Here is a 19,803-nt window from a genome sequence, read left to right on the forward strand (position 1 = left end):
CTGACCAATGACAGGAAGATTAAAACCATTGATATATTGGGGATAAGACATACAACATTGCATGCCTTTCTTTGAATTTCAAGATGGCGCATTGAGCGCGACGTATGACTTCGCACAAACATTCAAATAAAATATTTTATTTTTACAGCACCTGTAAATACACAATTTTTCACTATTTTAAGACTCTGTAATAAGTCATGAAATTTTGCTTAGTTCACGTTTGTATTATAAAAAAATTTAAGTAAAAGTGATCAAAGATATTATCACCTATAATTAGATTATTACATTCATTTTAAATAACATGAAAAATAAAATAAAGTAGGTTTATTTTATTACTTGTAATATATTTTTATTAAAAGAATATTAATTCGTGATATATAACAGACCATAAAGTATTTGCTATTATGCACTACAGTTCTACTATGAATTATTATAATTTAAATATCAAAAGTAAAAATAAATTATTTGAAATTAAAATAATGTGCTTGCTAACATAAAATTTTGCAAATCTCTTTCAAAAACAAATGTATTATATTACAAAATTTTACTTTTAAAATAAATTTCAAATATTTCTGTAAAATTTAGTGTCTCTTTTATTAAAAATATTCCTCGCAGTTTATTTTTGTCCTCAAATTATTTTTAATTGAAATAAGATTACCGAATAAGACAATTCTAAATCTATTTCTATCGCTAGTTCTTAATATCTTTTTCACGACATTATTGCATGTAAAATAGAATGCTCGTATTATTTTGTTAGATGCCGTAAAAAAAACTATAATTCATTGGTATATAATTCACAATATAACAGTGCATATTTTGGTTATGGATTTACTGTATTTAAATATATTTACAAAAGTTCATTTCATTACGCTTTATAACAAAAAAAATTAAATATTAATAATACTATCTCTTTTGTCATGTACATAAAAATTTTCATTACGCAACCGAAATTTGTGTACTTTTTGTACGTAATGTTTCTTTATTATGTTTTGATTAGTGGGATCAAAATTGGTACAAGAACTTCATAGTACTTTTTCTTTAATTTTGTACATTCACCTAATATATAAAGGGCCATTTTGAAATTGTCTGTAGTTATTCTGACTTGTGACGTGTATCATATTTTATTATTCATTATATTTATATTACACAAAGATATATACTTAGCTGTATTATTGTATCGACTTCAAATACATTTCGCGAATTTTGTTCTACTATTCGGGCATCAGTAAATGGATTAAAACCAATACTTTTCTTTTTCTATTGATTATTAATATTAAACCAGGTCACAGAAATTGTATAAAACTATAGGTAGCTCTTAAAAGCAATATAAAAGCAAGAAAAGAAAGAGGACTGAACAGAAAAGAGAAGGGAAGATCCGAAACTAAATTAGACCTAAAAAATACGAAGGCAAGGAATAAAAATACCTATTGATTTTTTAACATTACATAATTGTTTTTTTGCTACTTTCAATTCGCGAACATTACTACCGTTACCTCTCTCACCACGCATCACGATGTGACAATTTTATTTTACAGATCTATATTTTATACAAATTATTTAGGCAATGTGATATTCAAATTTTGTTTGCGCATCAGTGCTTTAAATTATTTTCTCCGCAATTTACAAGCCAAATGAATTTAGCATTTATACAAGACAGATAATAAAACATTTTTCTTCCATTTCACTTTCAAAATTTGTTACATATTGATAAACTATGCGTACAAAGAGAATTCTAAAATCTCTAAAACTTCTGACAATATCCTGCTTTATACTTTTCTTTCACAAATAGTCTAATATATGTATACAATACTACAGTGGCTTATCATAAAGCTGATCTGTACAGGAATATGTAGATAATGCTCTATGTACGCAGAGTTAGATTTAAAGGAAGAATATACTGGAATTATTCATCACACCTTCCTATCCAGAAATTTTTTTGTATCACAAGTATTAATATTACAGTTATTCATCTAAGATAGAATTTTGTTTCCCTTTCATACACAATTGTATAATATAAGCGTTTTGTTTACAATTTAATTTTCGTTATTAAACTCAGTAGCAATATTTTTTGGCTGTTTGTTTCTTTGTTTTTATCTTACAAAGACTGCCCTTGAAGTGACGAGCTATGTCTTGAGGAGTTTAAGAAAAACCCAAATACGTTGACTTTTATGTAAACTATTCATCATCTTACATTAAAACAGATAGACTATAGTCCTAAATAAAATGCTTTTTTTACGCTCTTTGAATCCTTTTTACAAGACATTTGTTACTATATGATATATAATATGTACAAAGAATCTTTTTTCTTAGACAACTTAGTTTCTGTATCTATATAACTAACGTTTAAAAATGATTACTCTTGCTTTGCCATACTCTGTGTTGCGAGAGGAGGAGTGGCAACTATCTTTTTTAACATGTTTGCAGATTTATGTATATACAAATACATATACACATGTATGTATGTATATACATATTTCTTTTTATCTACTCAAATTAATATTATGTACATTTTATTCTATATATTTTTATACAATTTTCCTGTTTTTTTACTACTTCTCCCTGATACATTAAGAGAATCGATATTATCCATGTTCTTATACTTGTTATTATAAAAACTTGATTCTTTTATATTCTTACAAAATTTGATGGAAACGACAATGACAATAATGACGGCGCAGATGATTACAATAATAGTAATATGAAAAAATAATATAAATCAGTAATAATTACCATAAATTTTATAATAATAAGTAGCGATTAATTTAATCACTGAATTGTATATATACTATTGAACCTTAAACACTGATTTCACACATTCATAAATTATAGTATACAGTGAAGTTATAATTGTCACATGCCGGAAAAAGAGAAGATAATATTTCTGGAACAAATGTCCATCTTTTTCTTAGAAATTTATTGTTATATTAACAACGATAATTACAATTATTACAAGTGTTCTCTTTTCAAGTAAACATGTGAGCTCGTTCTCTTTAAATAAAAATGATTTCAACACATAGTTATAAAATAGACAAGGTTAAGAAATAAAGGGAAATATTATATGAGCGAAAATCTATTTATTTACACCTACAATAGATTTATATGTCACAATTAATCTTCAAAAAATTATAATAGAAATAAGTATTGTTACACTAAATGTAGTTTCCCGCAATAAAGAACATAACTACACATGCTTACTAAAATAGTATGATTTTTAAAAATGAAGAATATCGCAATATCATTAAAGTTGTATAATAATATAATAATAATTTTTTTCACATAAAAACTTTGTTATTTACAGATGATTTCTTACATTCACAGGAGAACACTTGTCTATATGTTTCTTATCCACACTTCATTCGAAACACGTGTTCAAATTCCATTAAATTACTTGATTAATAATTCATTCCATTTTATATACACACATACAACTTAGAAGAAATTTAATGCTTTCTCATTCTTTTGCCGAATTCTGATTTTTGTTCAAATTTTAATACAATATGCCCCATATTTTATTCCTGCGTACATGATGTTTTAGGGAAAAATTTGTAACGTTTTCAAATTTCATAAATATTAGCAAGAAAGCAAATACTTTTTTGATTAACATTGTTCCTCAGCAACGATTCGTCTATACTACAAATTTTAAATTAAAAAATCTTCCTTTTACATTAGGTCGAAAAGGCCACTGTTCAAGGCCACAGGCCAAGAAAATTAATTAAATTTAATTAACGAGAAGAACTTCCATTTCTTCATATCCGTTAATTTCCATTTTCATTTGAAATTCTTAAGACAGTAACAGCATTCTCGTTTGAACATCTTGTACATTGGAAGATATTTCTGTCGAGCATATTGATATTTCGTGTATACAAATTACCATATGTCTGTCCTTTATACATTTGACATTTATACTTTCACACTCCAAACACACTTATGCATCGAATGATGCAAAGCGTAATTTCAAAACTTCTCAAAATTGTTAAATGCTGAAAAATATAAATTAATTATTAGACTTGATTAAAATCTCAACTTTTTTCAACAAAAATATTGATTATATATAATACAGAGTGAACAAGAGGTTAAAGAGTTAAATATTTCTCATAGTATATATGAATATACAAAGATGTTTTGTTTTACGCTTTGTTAATTTTAACATATTCTTTTATAAACAAATTTGGATATAATTTTCTATAATTATTAATCATCATTCGGTGCTTCAAATTAAAGCCATACGTTGTGAAATAATGCAGATAATTTATTCCATAGTAACGCATACTGGCGAACTCACCGAAGTTTCACGTAACCCGATGAAGGTTGCACTTCGGTATATACTGATTAGTATCCAAGTGCCAGCCTTTCGTTAACGCACAGGGGTAATGCGTAACGGCTTTACAACCGCGTTTAACGCAACCAATATTTGCTCCTGTTAAACCACAAGAGTCACATATCGACTTTGCTGCATCCCATACAGCTTCTTGTAAACCTGTTACTCTTCCACCTGTAATGTAAATTAATTTTTTCTTAAGAATCTTACAACAATTTTTTTTACTGCAATTAGTTCTAAGAAAGTTGTTTTTATTGTACCTGCCATGTACACTCCAGCTGCCCAAACAGCACACTGTTCATGAAGCCATACTTCCCAACGTTGTTCTTCCCCAGGGAGTACGGTCATTCCCGTAAACATGGCATTAGTATTACTTTCAATGGAATTTCTTTTCTTTTTACCCATTTTTGCAGTAAACTGATCGGCTAACCCAGCGTACCTCAAACTCCTTTTATTCTTACCACCTTTCTTCTGTTCTGTAGTAATCTCTTGTTCATCAGCCGAAAGAATTCCATCTTCTAAACGTTCTTTGCCAATCAAATATGGCCCAAATAAATCACTCAAAACACCAGCTGGAACCTATAATTTGATAAAGAATGTTATTTCTGAATATTACTCATAATTTAAAATAAAGTAAAAAAATATTTAATATACATGCTAAAAAAAAGAATATTATACGCACAGTGTATGTTCCAGGTGCTATATGTGGACCAGCCAAATTAGGATGTGGTCGAGCAGGATCCCCAGGTATTACAGAATGAGGACCTTGTTTACAAAATACGCACACCCATGTGGAATCTGTTGTATGTGCGTCATAACGTGATGACAACGTTGAACTAAAGAGACCCGCTCTACTGACTTTACCTATATAAAACACATATTTTTTTTTTTAGTTTTGTATATACAAATTTTCGTTTATATATATAATATAAATATACATAAATATTAAAACTACACACCCCTATAATCTAAATCGTTTTGATGACTGAGTCTCTTACTCCTTCCCGCATTACCATTTCCAATACTCTTTCGTTTTTCTTTACTTTTTTCTTCTTCTTCTTCCCGTGGTGCGTTAACTACTTGAATGCTTAATGGACTGTCCCTTGGACCTTCAACATGAACTACTGGCCCACGAGACCTAATAGAACTTGCATTTGATCCAGAATCATATGCCATTTCTCTTATTCCGTCCACTTTTGCATTTTTCTTAGTCTTTTTCGAGGCGTCTTGCTTTTTTGAACTCTTAGATATCCTTCTCTTTTTGATTTCCTTCTGAGGTATATCATTACCCACAGTTCCAAAAATATTTTCAGATGATCTGGATATTTTTCGTTTACCTCCTTGTACTTTAGTTTTTTTCCCTTTCTTTCCAGACATTTTTGTATCAACTGTAGATGAAACATCAGTAGGATTTATACTTTGCGCCTCTTTTGTGTGTAACACATTATTTTCTAAATTTTCGACTTTCGCTGTGCTCCCGGATTGAAGTTCAGGTTCTGTAAGTTCTGATTTTGATTCTTCCTTTTTGACATCTGTCTCTGTCTCAACAATACCGGCAAACATCTTTTCAAGTTCTGATTCAACTTCATTAAACGGATTTGTATTATTTACAGGTTTTGGACTTGTTACTTTTGAAAATTCAGTCGCATCATCGCTAGATTTTCTTCTAACCCTCTGATTCGATGGAGTTGAACTAGGAGGTGTACTTTCACTACTCCTCCGCCTTCTAATAGGTTGATTCTCCTCACTTGTTTCGTCTACACTTTCTTCAATCTTTTCAGATATTCTCTGTTCTGCTGTGTCAATATTGTCTTCTAATTTGACAACTGGAGTTGCATTTGTTTCTTCTGTTATTGGTTCACTTGTTCTAGGTTCTGTTGGTTCTGTAGGTTCTAATTCCATATCCTCTACTTCCGTTTTAGAGTCTTTACTAAGCCGTACAGGCTTTTCTAGTTTTCTTTTTCTGCGTTGCTTAGTATTATCATTAGAATCGTCATTACTGAATGCTGGAGATACTACTTCGTCTTCCCTATTTGGAGATTTCGATTTCTGTCTATCAGGGGACATGCTTTTAACACTCGATGTATCTCTTTCCTCTACTGGCATTACAATAACAGATCCAATATTTTCAGCACTGCCAAGTTTTTTATTACCACCTTCTAACTTTTCTAACAGAGAATCCACACCCTTCTTACCTCTTTTTGGTAAATTTTTAGGTGATCTTACATTCGTCTCTTCGATCTTTCGATCTCGTTCTGAAGACGATTCTCTTTTCGGACTATCTGTTACATCTTTGTCCACTCTAGAGGTAAGGTTTACAATAACAGGCAAAACATTTCTTGGTACTTGTGCAATGACGCTTAATGTATCTTTATTTTTCGTAACCTCAGGCTCTTTCTTCTCTGAAACTACCCTTTCAATCGTAACACTAGGTGGTAAATTTATAACTTTCTGTGTAAAATTATCTACATTCATCTCCTTAATCTTATCATGAAGATTTGCCACTCCTTTTAAATTGCTTTCAAAGTTTTTTACTGTTATTTTAGGTGTTGTAACTTCTTTTGTTGAGAGTGAAACTGGTTCACTAACAGAATTAGGTGTTGGAACCGACGAACTAATTCCACTATCAGATGAAGTTTCTCCATTCAAAGGTATTGGAGGAGAAATAATATTTCCATTTCTGCTACCCTTATCTACATTCCTTGCAGTCAAACTTATTGGGATATCTTGAGGTATGCGAGAATAATTTTCAGGAATAATTTCGGAAGTAGATGATAAATCTAGTGTACTTTGTGAACCTGGTGAGTTTCTATACTGACTTTGGTTCTGTCTATTATCTACCAGCATTTGTAAACTAAACAAAGGATTTCCTGGTGTATTGGCTGGAGTAACTGTTTTTGATGGAACAGTTGGTGTATGCCATGTTGGAGGTGCTTGAGTATGTGCAAGTTGTGGTGTAAGTTGTGATGTTATATGAGATGCTCTTGCCATAGATGGATGTGTGTAAAATCCTGCCGGACTCAATGCTGCACCTGACAAGGCTGTTGGATGAATGTTCAACCCTGAAACTAAGACAAATATTTTTAATATAAAAGAACGATGTTTATCATTTTATATTAAAAATGATATTCTTTATTTAAATTTTCTAAAAAATTGAAGAGAGGTATTACCTTGACTTTGTGCCATTGTAAGATGATTCCAAACTGTCTGAGGTGGAGGTGTGCCAACCGGAGGTCGGCTATGACCTGGATATTGTCCTGACATTTCGAAATCTTCCCAATTACTTAATGTTGGTTTGCAGGTATTTACAAAATACGAGTTCTTTAACTTATTTATCTGTTCGTCTGAACAAGATTCACTTTTAATACTTGTATCTTTGACATTCAGAGATGAATTTAGAAAAGAAAGATTTGTATTCTTCCTCTCACGCAAAAACACTGAAGTTTTATTAGTCAAATATTTATTAAGAGCAAGAGTACTTTCTTGTTCTAAGTATTTATTTGGTACACAATTTAACTTTGTTTCTAAATTTTTACATATTTTAGGTTTTGAAGCTTTAAGTAACGTTTTATCAATTTTTAATTTAGGAGATAAATCATCTAGATCTGAGAATTTTAATAAACCATAGTCTATTTCCTTGTACTTTGTGTTGTAGCAATTTTCTATATTACAGGAATGATTTGCTCTATCTGAAATGGCACAGTCCTTTAAAGATACTTTTATATCTGTAAAATTGCACAGCTTCTTTTTATCTTCACTTTGTTTGTTACAACAGCCTTTATTATCTTCCAAGTTTTTTACTAAATTAAGTGGCTTGTCTTCTTCAGAAGCACAAAGATTATAAATATTTTTATACTGCTCCAAAATTTTAGACAATGTCTTGTACTGCGTAATATTTTGTATGTTTGATTGTTCTGACAAGCAAGGAACACAATCAATAATTTGATGATGATGATCAATTTTCTTCTTTGTTTCAGATAAATTTTCGCTTTTATCTTTGCAAAATAAGTAGGTGCCTATGGTTTGGTTAGTATCCAATAAATTAGATGGTTTTATTTTACTATCGTCACTGTGACAGGTACTATAACTTTCCTTGTGATTTTTAAGCACAGGCTCTAAAAATTCTGATAAGCATTTATCAACTGTTCCCTTCTGTATATCAGAATCTACAATCTTTTTATTGTTTGTTGATTGTATGAAGTTTATAAATTGATTAACATAAGTTAAATCTAAATCCGACACACTTATATTTTCTTCCTTGTGACGTAAATTATAAACGTCAGGCACACCACCATGTGCTACCAATTCTTGTATGTAATCCCACTGCATGAAATTATTTGATAGCGCCCATTTTGGCGCAACTCCAAATATAAATGGCCCTGTAAACAAACATGTTCATTGAAAACTACGATTACAATTATAGATTGTTTCAAATAAACTTGAAAAATTAAAATAATTTTTTGTCTATGAAATAAGTTATGTGAAGAAAGTGTCAAAAATTACATTTACTATTGATAGGAACAATTCATGTGTTTTGACGATTCACATCATAATGCTGCTCTAAAATATTTACTCTTTGCTCATTAATATTATGTACACATTAATAACATTGATAATTATTTAATGAATTATATAAATTGGAAGTTAATTCTTCTGCCTTGTAATGTGCAATTACAAATATTTTCTATTTCTGAAAGTATTATAAGAAAATATTTAAATAAACTAGTTTATTTTCAACTAGCTTAGTTTAAATTAGTTTATTTTATACTAATAAATAACTGAATGTTTACATCTTGTTAAGCTGTAATTGATATAAAATTAAAATATTCCAGTGGTATTAATAGTGAAACAAATATAAACATAAGTATTATTGGCAATGAATATTTCTTTATACAATTGTATAAATTTTTGATTGACTTAATACTAAGCAAAAAGAAGATTAATCTTTTCTGTTAAAATATTTCTATGTAACCCACATATTTCACAAAACGCAAATCCTTTTGCAACAAGGTTTGTAGTTTCAATGTTTACATCTTTAACTGGTGTTTATCTTATATTTTTACAATATCCAGTATTATGAGTGAATGTCACATTATCAATAATTTTAAGGTATTTGTATTAAAATACGATACATTACACTAATAATATAATCCCAACATGAAAAGTTCACAAGAGCAATTTAAAGGACAAACATATCTACTTGTTCAACAAATAGGACACATAATTGGAAGTAACCCTTCACAATATTTAAACAATAAAGGACGTAAAATCCATAAAACACAAAAGATTCGATATCTATGAACGAAGATTAAGGATGATGATAAAAAATCACAGTATTTGTCAGGGTGTCAACGTTGATATATGAAAAGATTCAAGAAGCACCAAGCTCAGTTTATTTTGGAAATTTCTCATGATGGATCGAGCGTTATATCTTTGAAAGGAACTGTCACAATAATATCGATGTGAAATTCTAACAGTATTGCACAGAATCACGATACAAGGAATAACACTGTAAGTGTTTCGTAGCCGATGTTACGATTTAGCCACGAGGGGAGCTATGGACATGCGAGTGTAACACTGTGTATCTCGATTTGCTGATCCAACGGCGTGGTAGCAGGATTACAGTTCATGTACTTTTTCGTGAATTCCGATGGCATGCAGTGTGCGTAGACGTACCGCACCAGAGCACGCATATATACGAATGAAACACGTTAACCAAGCCGCGCATATACACCCATGGAAAATACACAGGAGCGCACGTATGCATACATGTATGAATGACGTGCGTTCGCGTATGCACACGCCTATGCACGCACAACGTGCAAAGCGTGGAAAGAAGACATCTAACCCCGTGGATACCGCACACGCACACAGAGACACTAACGAAACACCGAAGCAGGGATGTAGTGTTTCCCCGCACCTGGACGGTATCGTCGATAACGCGCGAGTCGCGTGTTGCCGACACGCGGAACAACGTGTACTTATATATTCAAAATTTCCAAATTATTCGTACAATCTCTACCTGACGCCCAAATATCTCACACTCTCGGGGACACTCGGATAATCGAACGTTTCGTTCACTTCGGACAACAGAATCTAAGATCGACAGATTGCATGGTGCGCGAGGACAGACGCGTTGCATTGTACCGGCACGCATGCACGCACGTACCATGCACAATTCAGGCAGCGCACACAACACCAACACCCCGACAAGACGTACGACACGGACATGGGTGCCTCTTTCTTTCGCGTAAATCGATGGGCACACTCGATTTCACTGGCTTTCCCCGGTGGGCCCTTTTTTATCGCTAAACATGCTACTGACGGTAGCTATAGTGGAGCCATGATCCAAGGATTACCGCGGGATACGCACCTTCCGCACAGGGCCCTTGCCAGGGGCTGGCGAATTTACGATTTTCCGTCAAAAAATTGTCGGGGCATCAACCAAAGCAGAATTTCAACAATGGTGGCCGCTAGCGAGCGAGCCGCATGCAATGCTGACACCTTGCGGTGGCGGCGCGAATTACGTTTCTATCCCATTCCCTCTTTTGTTAACCCTTCTCGCTCACCCGTTCACAGTCATACACGTTCTTCCTCGTATATGTACAATCTTTTTCACAATATTATTCTTTTTCGTACAATTATCGGAATATTCAGTAATGGATATCAATTCAAAAATGTATTCCTACTTGTTCATAGTCTTTTAGATGTAGTCTACTGCAAATTGTTTAGCGAAGTTGATTGTATAAAATATACATAGGTATTTTGAACTCATTTGTTAAAAGAAATGTTACCAAAAATATTGCACTGCTAGTGTTATCATCTAAGTTAATATCTATTTATTTGTCAAAATTATACACGAAAAGAAGATTACATGCGTTTTAAAACATTTTTCGCAATAGTATGTGAAATGCATATAATTATAGTTGTTTAAATACTAATTTTACGTTTAAATGCACTTTCTATCGCGTTTTCTGTTGATACTGTTGATATTATAATTATTGTTAACATCGTAAAAAGTGATTGAAAATTTGAAGCCACCCTTAACACCGCCCACATTCGCAATCTATATCTATGAAATTTTCTTTCATTAGAATTCTGCCCATGTATTTGGTACGCCATGTAGAAGCGCGTGTATAAATTTTAGTTGAAAAACGTAATCATTGATCATAACTTAAAAGAGACAAAACATATTTCACTCAAGTTATTGTTAAGGACTAGAATTGTTATTGACGTAGACTTATGTTGTATGCATTATTTTTCTTCCTAAATATTTTGTGTATACTATACACATACATATATTTAGAAATTATTCTTCCATTATTTACAACAGTTTTTCGTACATGAATTATTTTTACTTTCCTAATATTTATTACGGTCAAAATTTGTTGTAAAAATTTTAAAGATGTTTAATACATTTATTATTATTCATATGAATATGAATATATTGTAGAGTCTAATAAATATTATAGCCACAATCAAGTCATTAATATTACTTACCATGCCGTGGCATTTCTTTTACTATTTTGTTCGTATATTTATTAAAATGCTTCGTATCCGATATCTAGTTCTGTAGAAAATTCACTATAATCAAGTCTCAATGATGGATGAATCTATATTACATCGCTTTCGTCAATGAATAACATTCAACGAATGTTTGGAAAACGCGGCAATGTACTTATATGCAAACATTTATTCCCTACATGTGTATAATACCGCTTCTGCGTCTTTCTGGAATCTTCTTTGACACGAACATAAATTTATATAAATGATCATTTTTACAATAACCGCGATCATCGACATTTAAATATTTACTTTACACTGTTCCTCGTTAATCGCACACGATTATTTGCTTATATTTACAATTACGTGTTATTTACACGATCGACTTGCAAAACAGAAAATTATAAAGTTTAAATAAACAGCTGCCTTTTTTTGTTTACAATCAAATAATTATTCTAGTTGGACATATATGTATCTTCTAGCATAATTTAACTGTGTATTCGTATTTCTTTAAACGTACACTTATCGTCACGTAAACAAACATTATAGTGACGCAACCCGCCAAATGAGCCAACCAAGTACTTACTACATATATTCGTATACTTACATATGTATATCGAGTACATGAAGTATATTGCGTCACAGATGGTTTTTGCCAACAGTGAGGCGCCAATGAATGTCGTCTGCTCGCTCTGACAGTTATTCTTTTAACTGGTCAAGAAATATCATTTTTTCAAGTAATCATTATACATTTTCTAAAATATCAGAAATTTCTTATTTCAGTATATTGTTTAGACTGAATATTAGTTGGTAAAATATGAAATTTTATAGAAAATATTGTAATATGGTAATATTGTCGTCTGCTTAATTGACAGCTGCGCAAGTTCAGAAATCAGCGCCGAAGCGGTGAAGAGATACGGTATTTGGATTTGTGAGAGCTTTACCGAAAATAAGAACAATTTATCGCTAAAATGATAATTATAGCGAAGTTTATATGAATTTTTGAAAATATAACATAGATGTTACGTATTTTGTTTAACTTTCTATTTAAACATGGAGGCGGAAGTTAGAGTTAATCGTCGTTCTTCAAGTATTTTCAATCAGAATGCAGTTTGTTATGGATTTTAGCGTGAATGACGTGTCAATGTATAGATGTATAGTCAATGTGAGATTCAAAGTCAAAGTGAATTTCGTAATAATACAAGAAAAGTGTATACAACTTGAGTCTAATTAACCTCTGACTTTCAATGAGCACAATGTCTTTCTATCGAATTTGATTTGTAACAACAAAATTGAAAGATACATATATACATCTACAAGTTCCTTCGAATAATTATGAAATGATATTCATGTGCAAAGCAAATGAATGTTATGCCTAAGGGAAAACATCAAGAAACTAAATAGTCATCCTAAATATTATACTTACAAATATGTATTATTTACATTTACTCTAAATATTCTACCTAAATTATTCGATATGAAAGTGTTAAATTTATTATATTTGAAGTGCAATTATTTATTAATGTAACATTAAATGTATTTCTTTAAATATGAGAAATATGCCAAAGACATAAACATAACAAAGTGCTATAGATGTTAACAAGATAAATATCTTGTTTTACGATTCTAGTCTATATTATACAATAAAATATATATTATTAGTGATATAATTGCACACTGTTCATATAAGAACTATATATATGCAAGTACTTATACTACAAATGAGCATAAACATTAAAAAAATTTTTATTTATATATGAACTCATATTAGAAGAAGAATAATTATAATTATATAACAAAATTACAAATGCTTATGTTTTGATTTATTTAATAGTCACATGTATGATAGATTGACTTCGTTAAACTTTTCATGCAATAATAAAGTACTCTATTCATTGATAGTGGATTAATTACATGGTGTTCAAAATATAAAATTTCAAATACCATGGAGCAGTGTGAAGAAGCTGATGTATCTAACGTGACAAATACTAAGGCAGATATTTCCCCTAAGTCAAAGCAAAAGAAAAAATCTCTTTGCCGTATGCTTATGAATAAAAAGACCAAAGTTGGATGTTTGGAGACATCTTACAAAGATGGTGATTCAAATAAAAATTCTAAACTGGAAAATTCACAACATGGATCTCATACTAGTACAAAACTTTCATTATGCTGTGCAATGACTGAACGCAGCAGAACACCGCCACAAAGTTTGACTGTCAGTAGATTATCTCCAACTACGTTAAGCCACACATCTGTTAAATCTGAGATAGCTTCTGCTAATGGAAATTGTCAAACAGATGTGACGATAGAGAAGGAGGAGATGTATATAGCAAGTAGTACGCACAATGTTGAAGAAAATGTAGGAAGGAATAGTGTTTTTACGGGCAAAGAACGACAAAGTACATTTATTGAAGGTAAGAATTAGTTTCATTAAAAATTAAACAGTTTTCAAATTATATCAATTTTAATGATGATATATTAGGTTCATAAATTTAAAAATTATTTGTCAATTCCTTAAATGATGTTTAATTATTTAAGCAATTATTAACTGATTGTTTAATTGTTTTCCCTAAATAATTTTTTTATTTATTAGCTGTTTAAGGGTAATTAAGATATATATAACACTAACCAATACATTCCTTATGATGTCTCTCTTTTTATCAAATCTGTAATTTGACTGAATGAGGTAGTGACCTTGCACATCCCCACCATATCTTTCTCTACACTAATACCTGCAAAGATTGCTTCTAATGTGTTTATGCAAGGAGACATAGTTCTTATTGATAGTCAGTTAGTACCTGATCTTTGGCATAAAAACGTATCTGAAGCATAGTGTTAAGTATTATGTTTTAAGCATGTCTAATCCAAGTAATAAAGCAAAGAAAACTTCTTTTTTTAATAAATTGTTTAAAGCATTTAAACGAAATAAAAGTGGCAAACTAGAGAGAGAAACAAAGCAAATATTAAAATTTGGAGAAGCTTCTGAAAAATGTACTGAAAATTTAAATACCAAATCTCATAATGTTAGTTGTGAAAAAGAAGATACATCTAAACTGCAGCATGATATTAATGTTGACATAAATTTTGACAGTAGAGAAAATAATAAACATAAAATTGATATTAAAAATTCATGTGACAATCAACATTTTAAAAACAATAAAGTGACATCATATGAAAATATAACTCAAAGTTCTAAACAAAATGATAATTTATATCCTAATAACTTATGTACAAATATATTAAACATCCAAAAACATAGGAAGGCATTCAGTGCAACAAATATTAATATAGAACAGGATGAAAAAGGATATAAATGTGGTTCAGATAGAAATTTAGATAAGAAAATTGCATTTTTAAATGAAGATTATAATATAAAAAATGTATATCTACAAAATAAAAATGATTCTTCAAACTATTCTGATTCTTTTTCAAAAATTGCAAATTCAGTATCACATTCTGATTTTGTCAAAATATCAAATTTAGTACCATATTCTGGCACTATAAAAAATTTACAAAATACACATAAATTTTTACTAAAAGAAAAAAGCATAATGTCACAAAAAAATAGTGAAGATAGTGATTTCTCTGCAGAGTCAACAGAAGATTCATTTGAGGAATCATCAGAAGATGAAAATGAACTTTTAATTGATTATGAAAGAAATGAAAAAAGCTTCAAGGACGAATATTTTACAAAAGGAAAATATATCACTTATTTCTTCTTGGAAATGGAACGGATGTTCTACAATCCTTTTGATGTTTACAGTATGGTTCAATACCATGAAACTAACAATACTGAAAGACCAGGAAAAGAAGGTATAATAAAACAAATGAAATATACCTGCTGCTTAAAATTTGATTCTCATGCTTCTTCAAACATTTTTATTTTATTAATATATAAATGTTACATTATTTCTTCTATTTGGCCACTTAAAGAAATTTCAATACCTGAACTATGAAATTATTAATAACATAGACATTTATTAAGGACATTAATATTGTGTAGATTAAAAACCTCCGAGGTAATTATTTTGGATTTTTTTCCAAGAAAATTTATATTATGTTATATTATATATACAAAAATAAATTTTTTAATATAAATTTTATAATATTTCTATATATATTTAAAGACAAGATTTTCCATCTTAAAAGGACTTTAATCTTGTTCATATATGTAATCATATATCAATACTATATTTAATTACATAAGATATGTCTCTTGAGAAAAGAATAAAATATTTGATTATAATATTTCAAATGAATTACATTCTTGCTAATTTCTGAATAACTGTGTCAGTATCAAGAATACAATAACTGGCAATTGAACCAATTTAGTTTCATTACAGATACAAGTTGTAATATCCTTTATCATTCTATTTTCTAATATTAACTTCATTTCTTCAAGACATTACTTTAAAATACATATGTGTTACCTGAATTTTGTATTTTCCTAAAAGGTTTCCATATAGTTCTACATAATTTTATATTACTTTGATGTTCTAGGTGAAAATTCATCCTCTGGATCTATTTCTCCAAGTGTTCCTACATATTTAAGGCAAAGACTAATTCATAGGCGATCTGTGGATAATTTAGTAGGAAATTCACCAACAAATTCTATGAGACATTCAAGTCCAGAATCTATAAAAAGTGCACCTGTTCAGCTTAAACCACGTTCTACATCTCATGATGCATTGTCCAAAAAAAAAGAGCGTCATCAATCTCAAACTGGAGCATCTATGGACAGTTTAGCAAAACAAGCATTACTAGCTGCTCAAGTTCTTAATCTAATTCCTACACAAAAAGCACGAGAAAGGTTTATAAATTTTAATAAAGTTTTAATTTTGTACTTGTCTTTGTCTTTGTAAATGTGTTATGATTTTTTGCTATAGAAATTTCCTTCATGGTAGGATTGCTGCAAATTCACTACTTGGACCAGTAGAACTTGAAAAAGTACTACCAAATCGCGAACTGAAAATTTTTATTGGAACATGGAATATGAATGGACAGAATCCACCAAAAGAATTGAATGATTTTATGTTACCTTCAGATATAGAAACTGTTCCAGACCTGTTAGCAATTGGAACACAAGAATCTTGTTCTGAGCGGAGTGAATGGGAGGCAGCTTTGCAAGAAACTCTTGGTCCTTCTCACGTACTACTCTGTAGTACTGGTTTAGGAACACTACATCTTGCACTTTTCTTAAGAAGAGATCTAATTTGGTTCTGTTCCATCCATGAAGATGCTAGCTTTTCAACTAGGACAGGAACTGCTTTTAGAACAAAAGGAGCAGTAGCTATAGCTTTAATGTTATTTGGCACAAGTTTTCTGTTTGTTACTGCACATTTAACCGCACATCAAGATAAAGTTAAAGAAAGGGTAAATGATATTAAAAGAATAGTTAGAAATCTTGATCTTCCTAAGGAGTTACCTACGAGACATAAAAGCAAAGGTGTGGATATATAAATGTATATTACTATTGTTGTATTATAAAAACATTGTATTACATAAGCTTATATTATAAAAATATTGAATGAATATTATATTTTTAGATGTAACTCAAAATTTTGACTGTGTATTTTGGTGTGGTGATTTAAACTTTCGGCTAGCTCAGCCAAGAGAGGAAGTTATTCAATGGGTCACAGATGCATGCTTTCCACAACAATTACCTGTAAATTTGCACAAAGATCAATTAAAAACAATTCTTAGTGAAGGAGCTGTTTTACGTGGTTTTGAAGAGGCACCAATTACATTTCCTCCTACATATAAATATGATCCTGGAACACAAAATTTTGACTCAAGTAGTAAACAACGCACACCTGCATATACTGATAGAATTCTCTTTAAAGGAAAAGGACATACAAGAGGTTACATCAGAAGAGTTAGTTATGAAAGTTCTAATTCATATAAAGATGGAGTTATAGAATGTTTGATTTATGACTCTGTACCCAGCATTTGTACCTCAGATCATAAACCTGTATGGGGTGTTTTTAAAACAACCATAAGACCTGGTATTGACACGTATGTACCATTCATATTGTATAATTTATTATATAAAACACATCATATTCTTTAATTAACATTTATTACAGTATTCCTCTTGGTGGAGGTTTGTTTAATCGTGAAATATATCTAGAAGGGATAAAAAGGCGAGCAGCTGCTATGGATGAATCTCATGGAACTTCAAAAGTATGTTCAATTCAATAAACATAGATAATATAAATTTCATTGGAAAAAATATTTCATATTAAGAAATTTATATAACATGAGCATTATATTTCTATTTATTCTAATTTTTTAATGCCAAAATGTGAAATCATAGTTATTGCAATTCTTACAATTAATATCACTTCTTTTTTTGTATGCTCTATATATATGATAAATTTGTAACTGTTCATAACTTTTTTATATGAATATCAAATACCGTTTTTTAGTGCAGTTTATAGGACAAGTTACTGTACAATGTGTACTTTGTAATGTCTAGTCAAAATAAAGTAGACTTCCCATTCCTATAACTAGCAAAGAAAATGCTAGATATTATAGATATATGTGCCATTTCTAAAAAATATAAAAAGAAGAAGAATAAAAGATGCTTCATTATTTGGAAATTTAAAATATTTATAAAAGACAAATAGTTTTTACAGGTTCTCTATGTATAAATTATAATATGTTATTTCATAATTCATAATGTTATTTCATCACTGCATTTTATTTCTAGAATATCATAAGAATATTCAACAGTGATTTTCATTATAAAAAATTACATATTGCAATATATTTTCCACTTAAATAATTTACATAAAAAATATGTAAGGCCTAAAATATGTTAAATTACACACTCCAAGATGTAATAATAATATTAAAACATGTATAAGTTATTTTGTTTATGGTTTTATATTTATTATAACTTATAATAATTTTATAGTTTGCTTATTATATTCAACAGTATTCAACTTAAACAAATTTGAAGATATTCAAATTATTCATTCTTGAATAATTGAAACGCATTAAGTAAATCCTATTACATAGTTAAACTTTTAAAAAGTTTGTTTTTGCTTATATGTAATTACCACCACTTATATCTACTTTTATTGTAAATATTTAAAAATGCTGATAATAATTATTATATGAAAATTCAAAGTCGTTATCTTATTATATAAGACAACAACAAAAATTTCATCAGTATTATTACTGAATATAATATTATAAATTATTTTTTAATGAATGGTTCAATGAATTTAAAATATTATGCTATAGTGTATGAAAAAATATAAACAATTGCAATTAATGTTACTATTTTCTGAAACCATTTGATATTGTTTTTCTTCAAAACAAACTAAATTTTTTTATATACATTTTTTGTATGATATTGTTGTGTATTTTTCTGCGTCAAATAAAATAGTTTAATATTTTAACTTTTAAATAACTATGGAAGTGCTTTATTTAATTAAATTTAGATGAGCAGTGGTATAGATATATTATTTATCTTGCTTTAATACAATATTATATCATCTTTGGAATAATACTTTCAATTAACAATTAATGGATATTTATAATAAAAAAATATCCAAAATTTGTAAGGTAGTAACTATTTTCCATATACAACATAGCATAACTATTATTATTATTACACAAATGATCATATTTTATTAGTAATTAAATATTTATTAAAAGTGGATTATAATTATCATATAACTGTGATCATTTTGTTTTATATATATTGCAAGTATCATATATTTAATTACTCATACTAAACAATAATGTACAACAATAATATATTAATATAAGAATTTGATTTATGTAATACATTATATAAATATTATATATTTAAGAACATACATATACTCATAATAACGGATTAACATTAACCAGAAAATAAGCGTTAACTGCAAAATGATCTAGGAAGACAAAAAGCAGCACTAATATAAATTAAATACCTAAAAAGTGATTATTAATTCAAATATGCTTAATTAGACTGATGTTCAATA

The 19,803-nt window shown here is 29.5% G+C and overlaps 2 protein-coding genes across 11 annotated transcripts; one reads left to right on the forward strand and one right to left on the reverse strand.

The window, feature by feature from the left end:
• Positions 1 to 323: 323 nt before the first annotated feature.
• LOC117166529 (uncharacterized) lies at positions 324 to 12,355 on the reverse strand. 6 transcript variants are annotated; one of them, XM_033350535.2, is made up of 7 exons: positions 11,819 to 12,355; positions 7,489 to 8,697; positions 5,278 to 7,386; positions 5,001 to 5,182; positions 4,579 to 4,897; positions 4,283 to 4,492; positions 324 to 3,980 (listed from the first exon to the last, which is right to left on the reverse strand). In XM_033350535.2, exons 1-6 carry the CDS (start codon positions 11,829 to 11,831, stop codon positions 4,290 to 4,292), a joined length of 4,035 nt encoding a protein of 1,344 aa, XP_033206426.2. In that variant the 5' UTR covers positions 11,832 to 12,355; the 3' UTR covers positions 324 to 3,980; positions 4,283 to 4,289. The 6 variants fall into 6 exon arrangements, with proteins under 6 accessions (XP_033206426.2, XP_033206427.2, XP_076473784.1 ...); XM_033350536.2 differs by lacking the exon at positions 11,819 to 12,355 and adding an exon at positions 10,692 to 10,802; XM_076617669.1 differs by lacking the exon at positions 11,819 to 12,355 and adding an exon at positions 10,488 to 10,665.
• Positions 12,356 to 12,484: 129 nt separating this feature from the next.
• Positions 12,485 to 18,884, forward strand: INPP5E (Inositol-3-phosphate synthase). 5 transcript variants are annotated; one of them, XM_033350555.2, is made up of 7 exons: positions 12,485 to 12,558; positions 12,697 to 14,235; positions 15,413 to 15,634; positions 16,322 to 16,631; positions 16,708 to 17,267; positions 17,368 to 17,836; positions 17,908 to 18,873. In XM_033350555.2, the coding sequence occupies exons 2-7, from the start codon at positions 13,767 to 13,769 to the stop codon at positions 18,020 to 18,022; spliced, it is 2,145 nt and encodes a 714-aa protein (XP_033206446.2). In that variant the 5' UTR covers positions 12,485 to 12,558; positions 12,697 to 13,766; the 3' UTR covers positions 18,023 to 18,873. The 5 variants fall into 5 exon arrangements, with proteins under 5 accessions (XP_033206446.2, XP_033206447.2, XP_033206445.1 ...); XM_076617671.1 differs by lacking the exons at positions 12,485 to 12,558; positions 12,697 to 14,235 and having other exon boundaries at positions 14,408 to 15,634; positions 17,908 to 18,004; positions 18,250 to 18,879; XM_033350556.2 differs by lacking the exon at positions 15,413 to 15,634 and having other exon boundaries at positions 12,493 to 14,235; positions 17,908 to 18,871.
• The last annotated feature ends 919 nt before the right edge of the window (positions 18,885 to 19,803 follow it).

The sequence above is a fragment of the Bombus vancouverensis genome, chromosome 4 (assembly GCF_051014615.1).
Source record: "Bombus vancouverensis nearcticus chromosome 4, iyBomVanc1_principal, whole genome shotgun sequence".
NCBI classification, from domain to species: domain Eukaryota; kingdom Metazoa; phylum Arthropoda; class Insecta; order Hymenoptera; family Apidae; genus Bombus; species Bombus vancouverensis.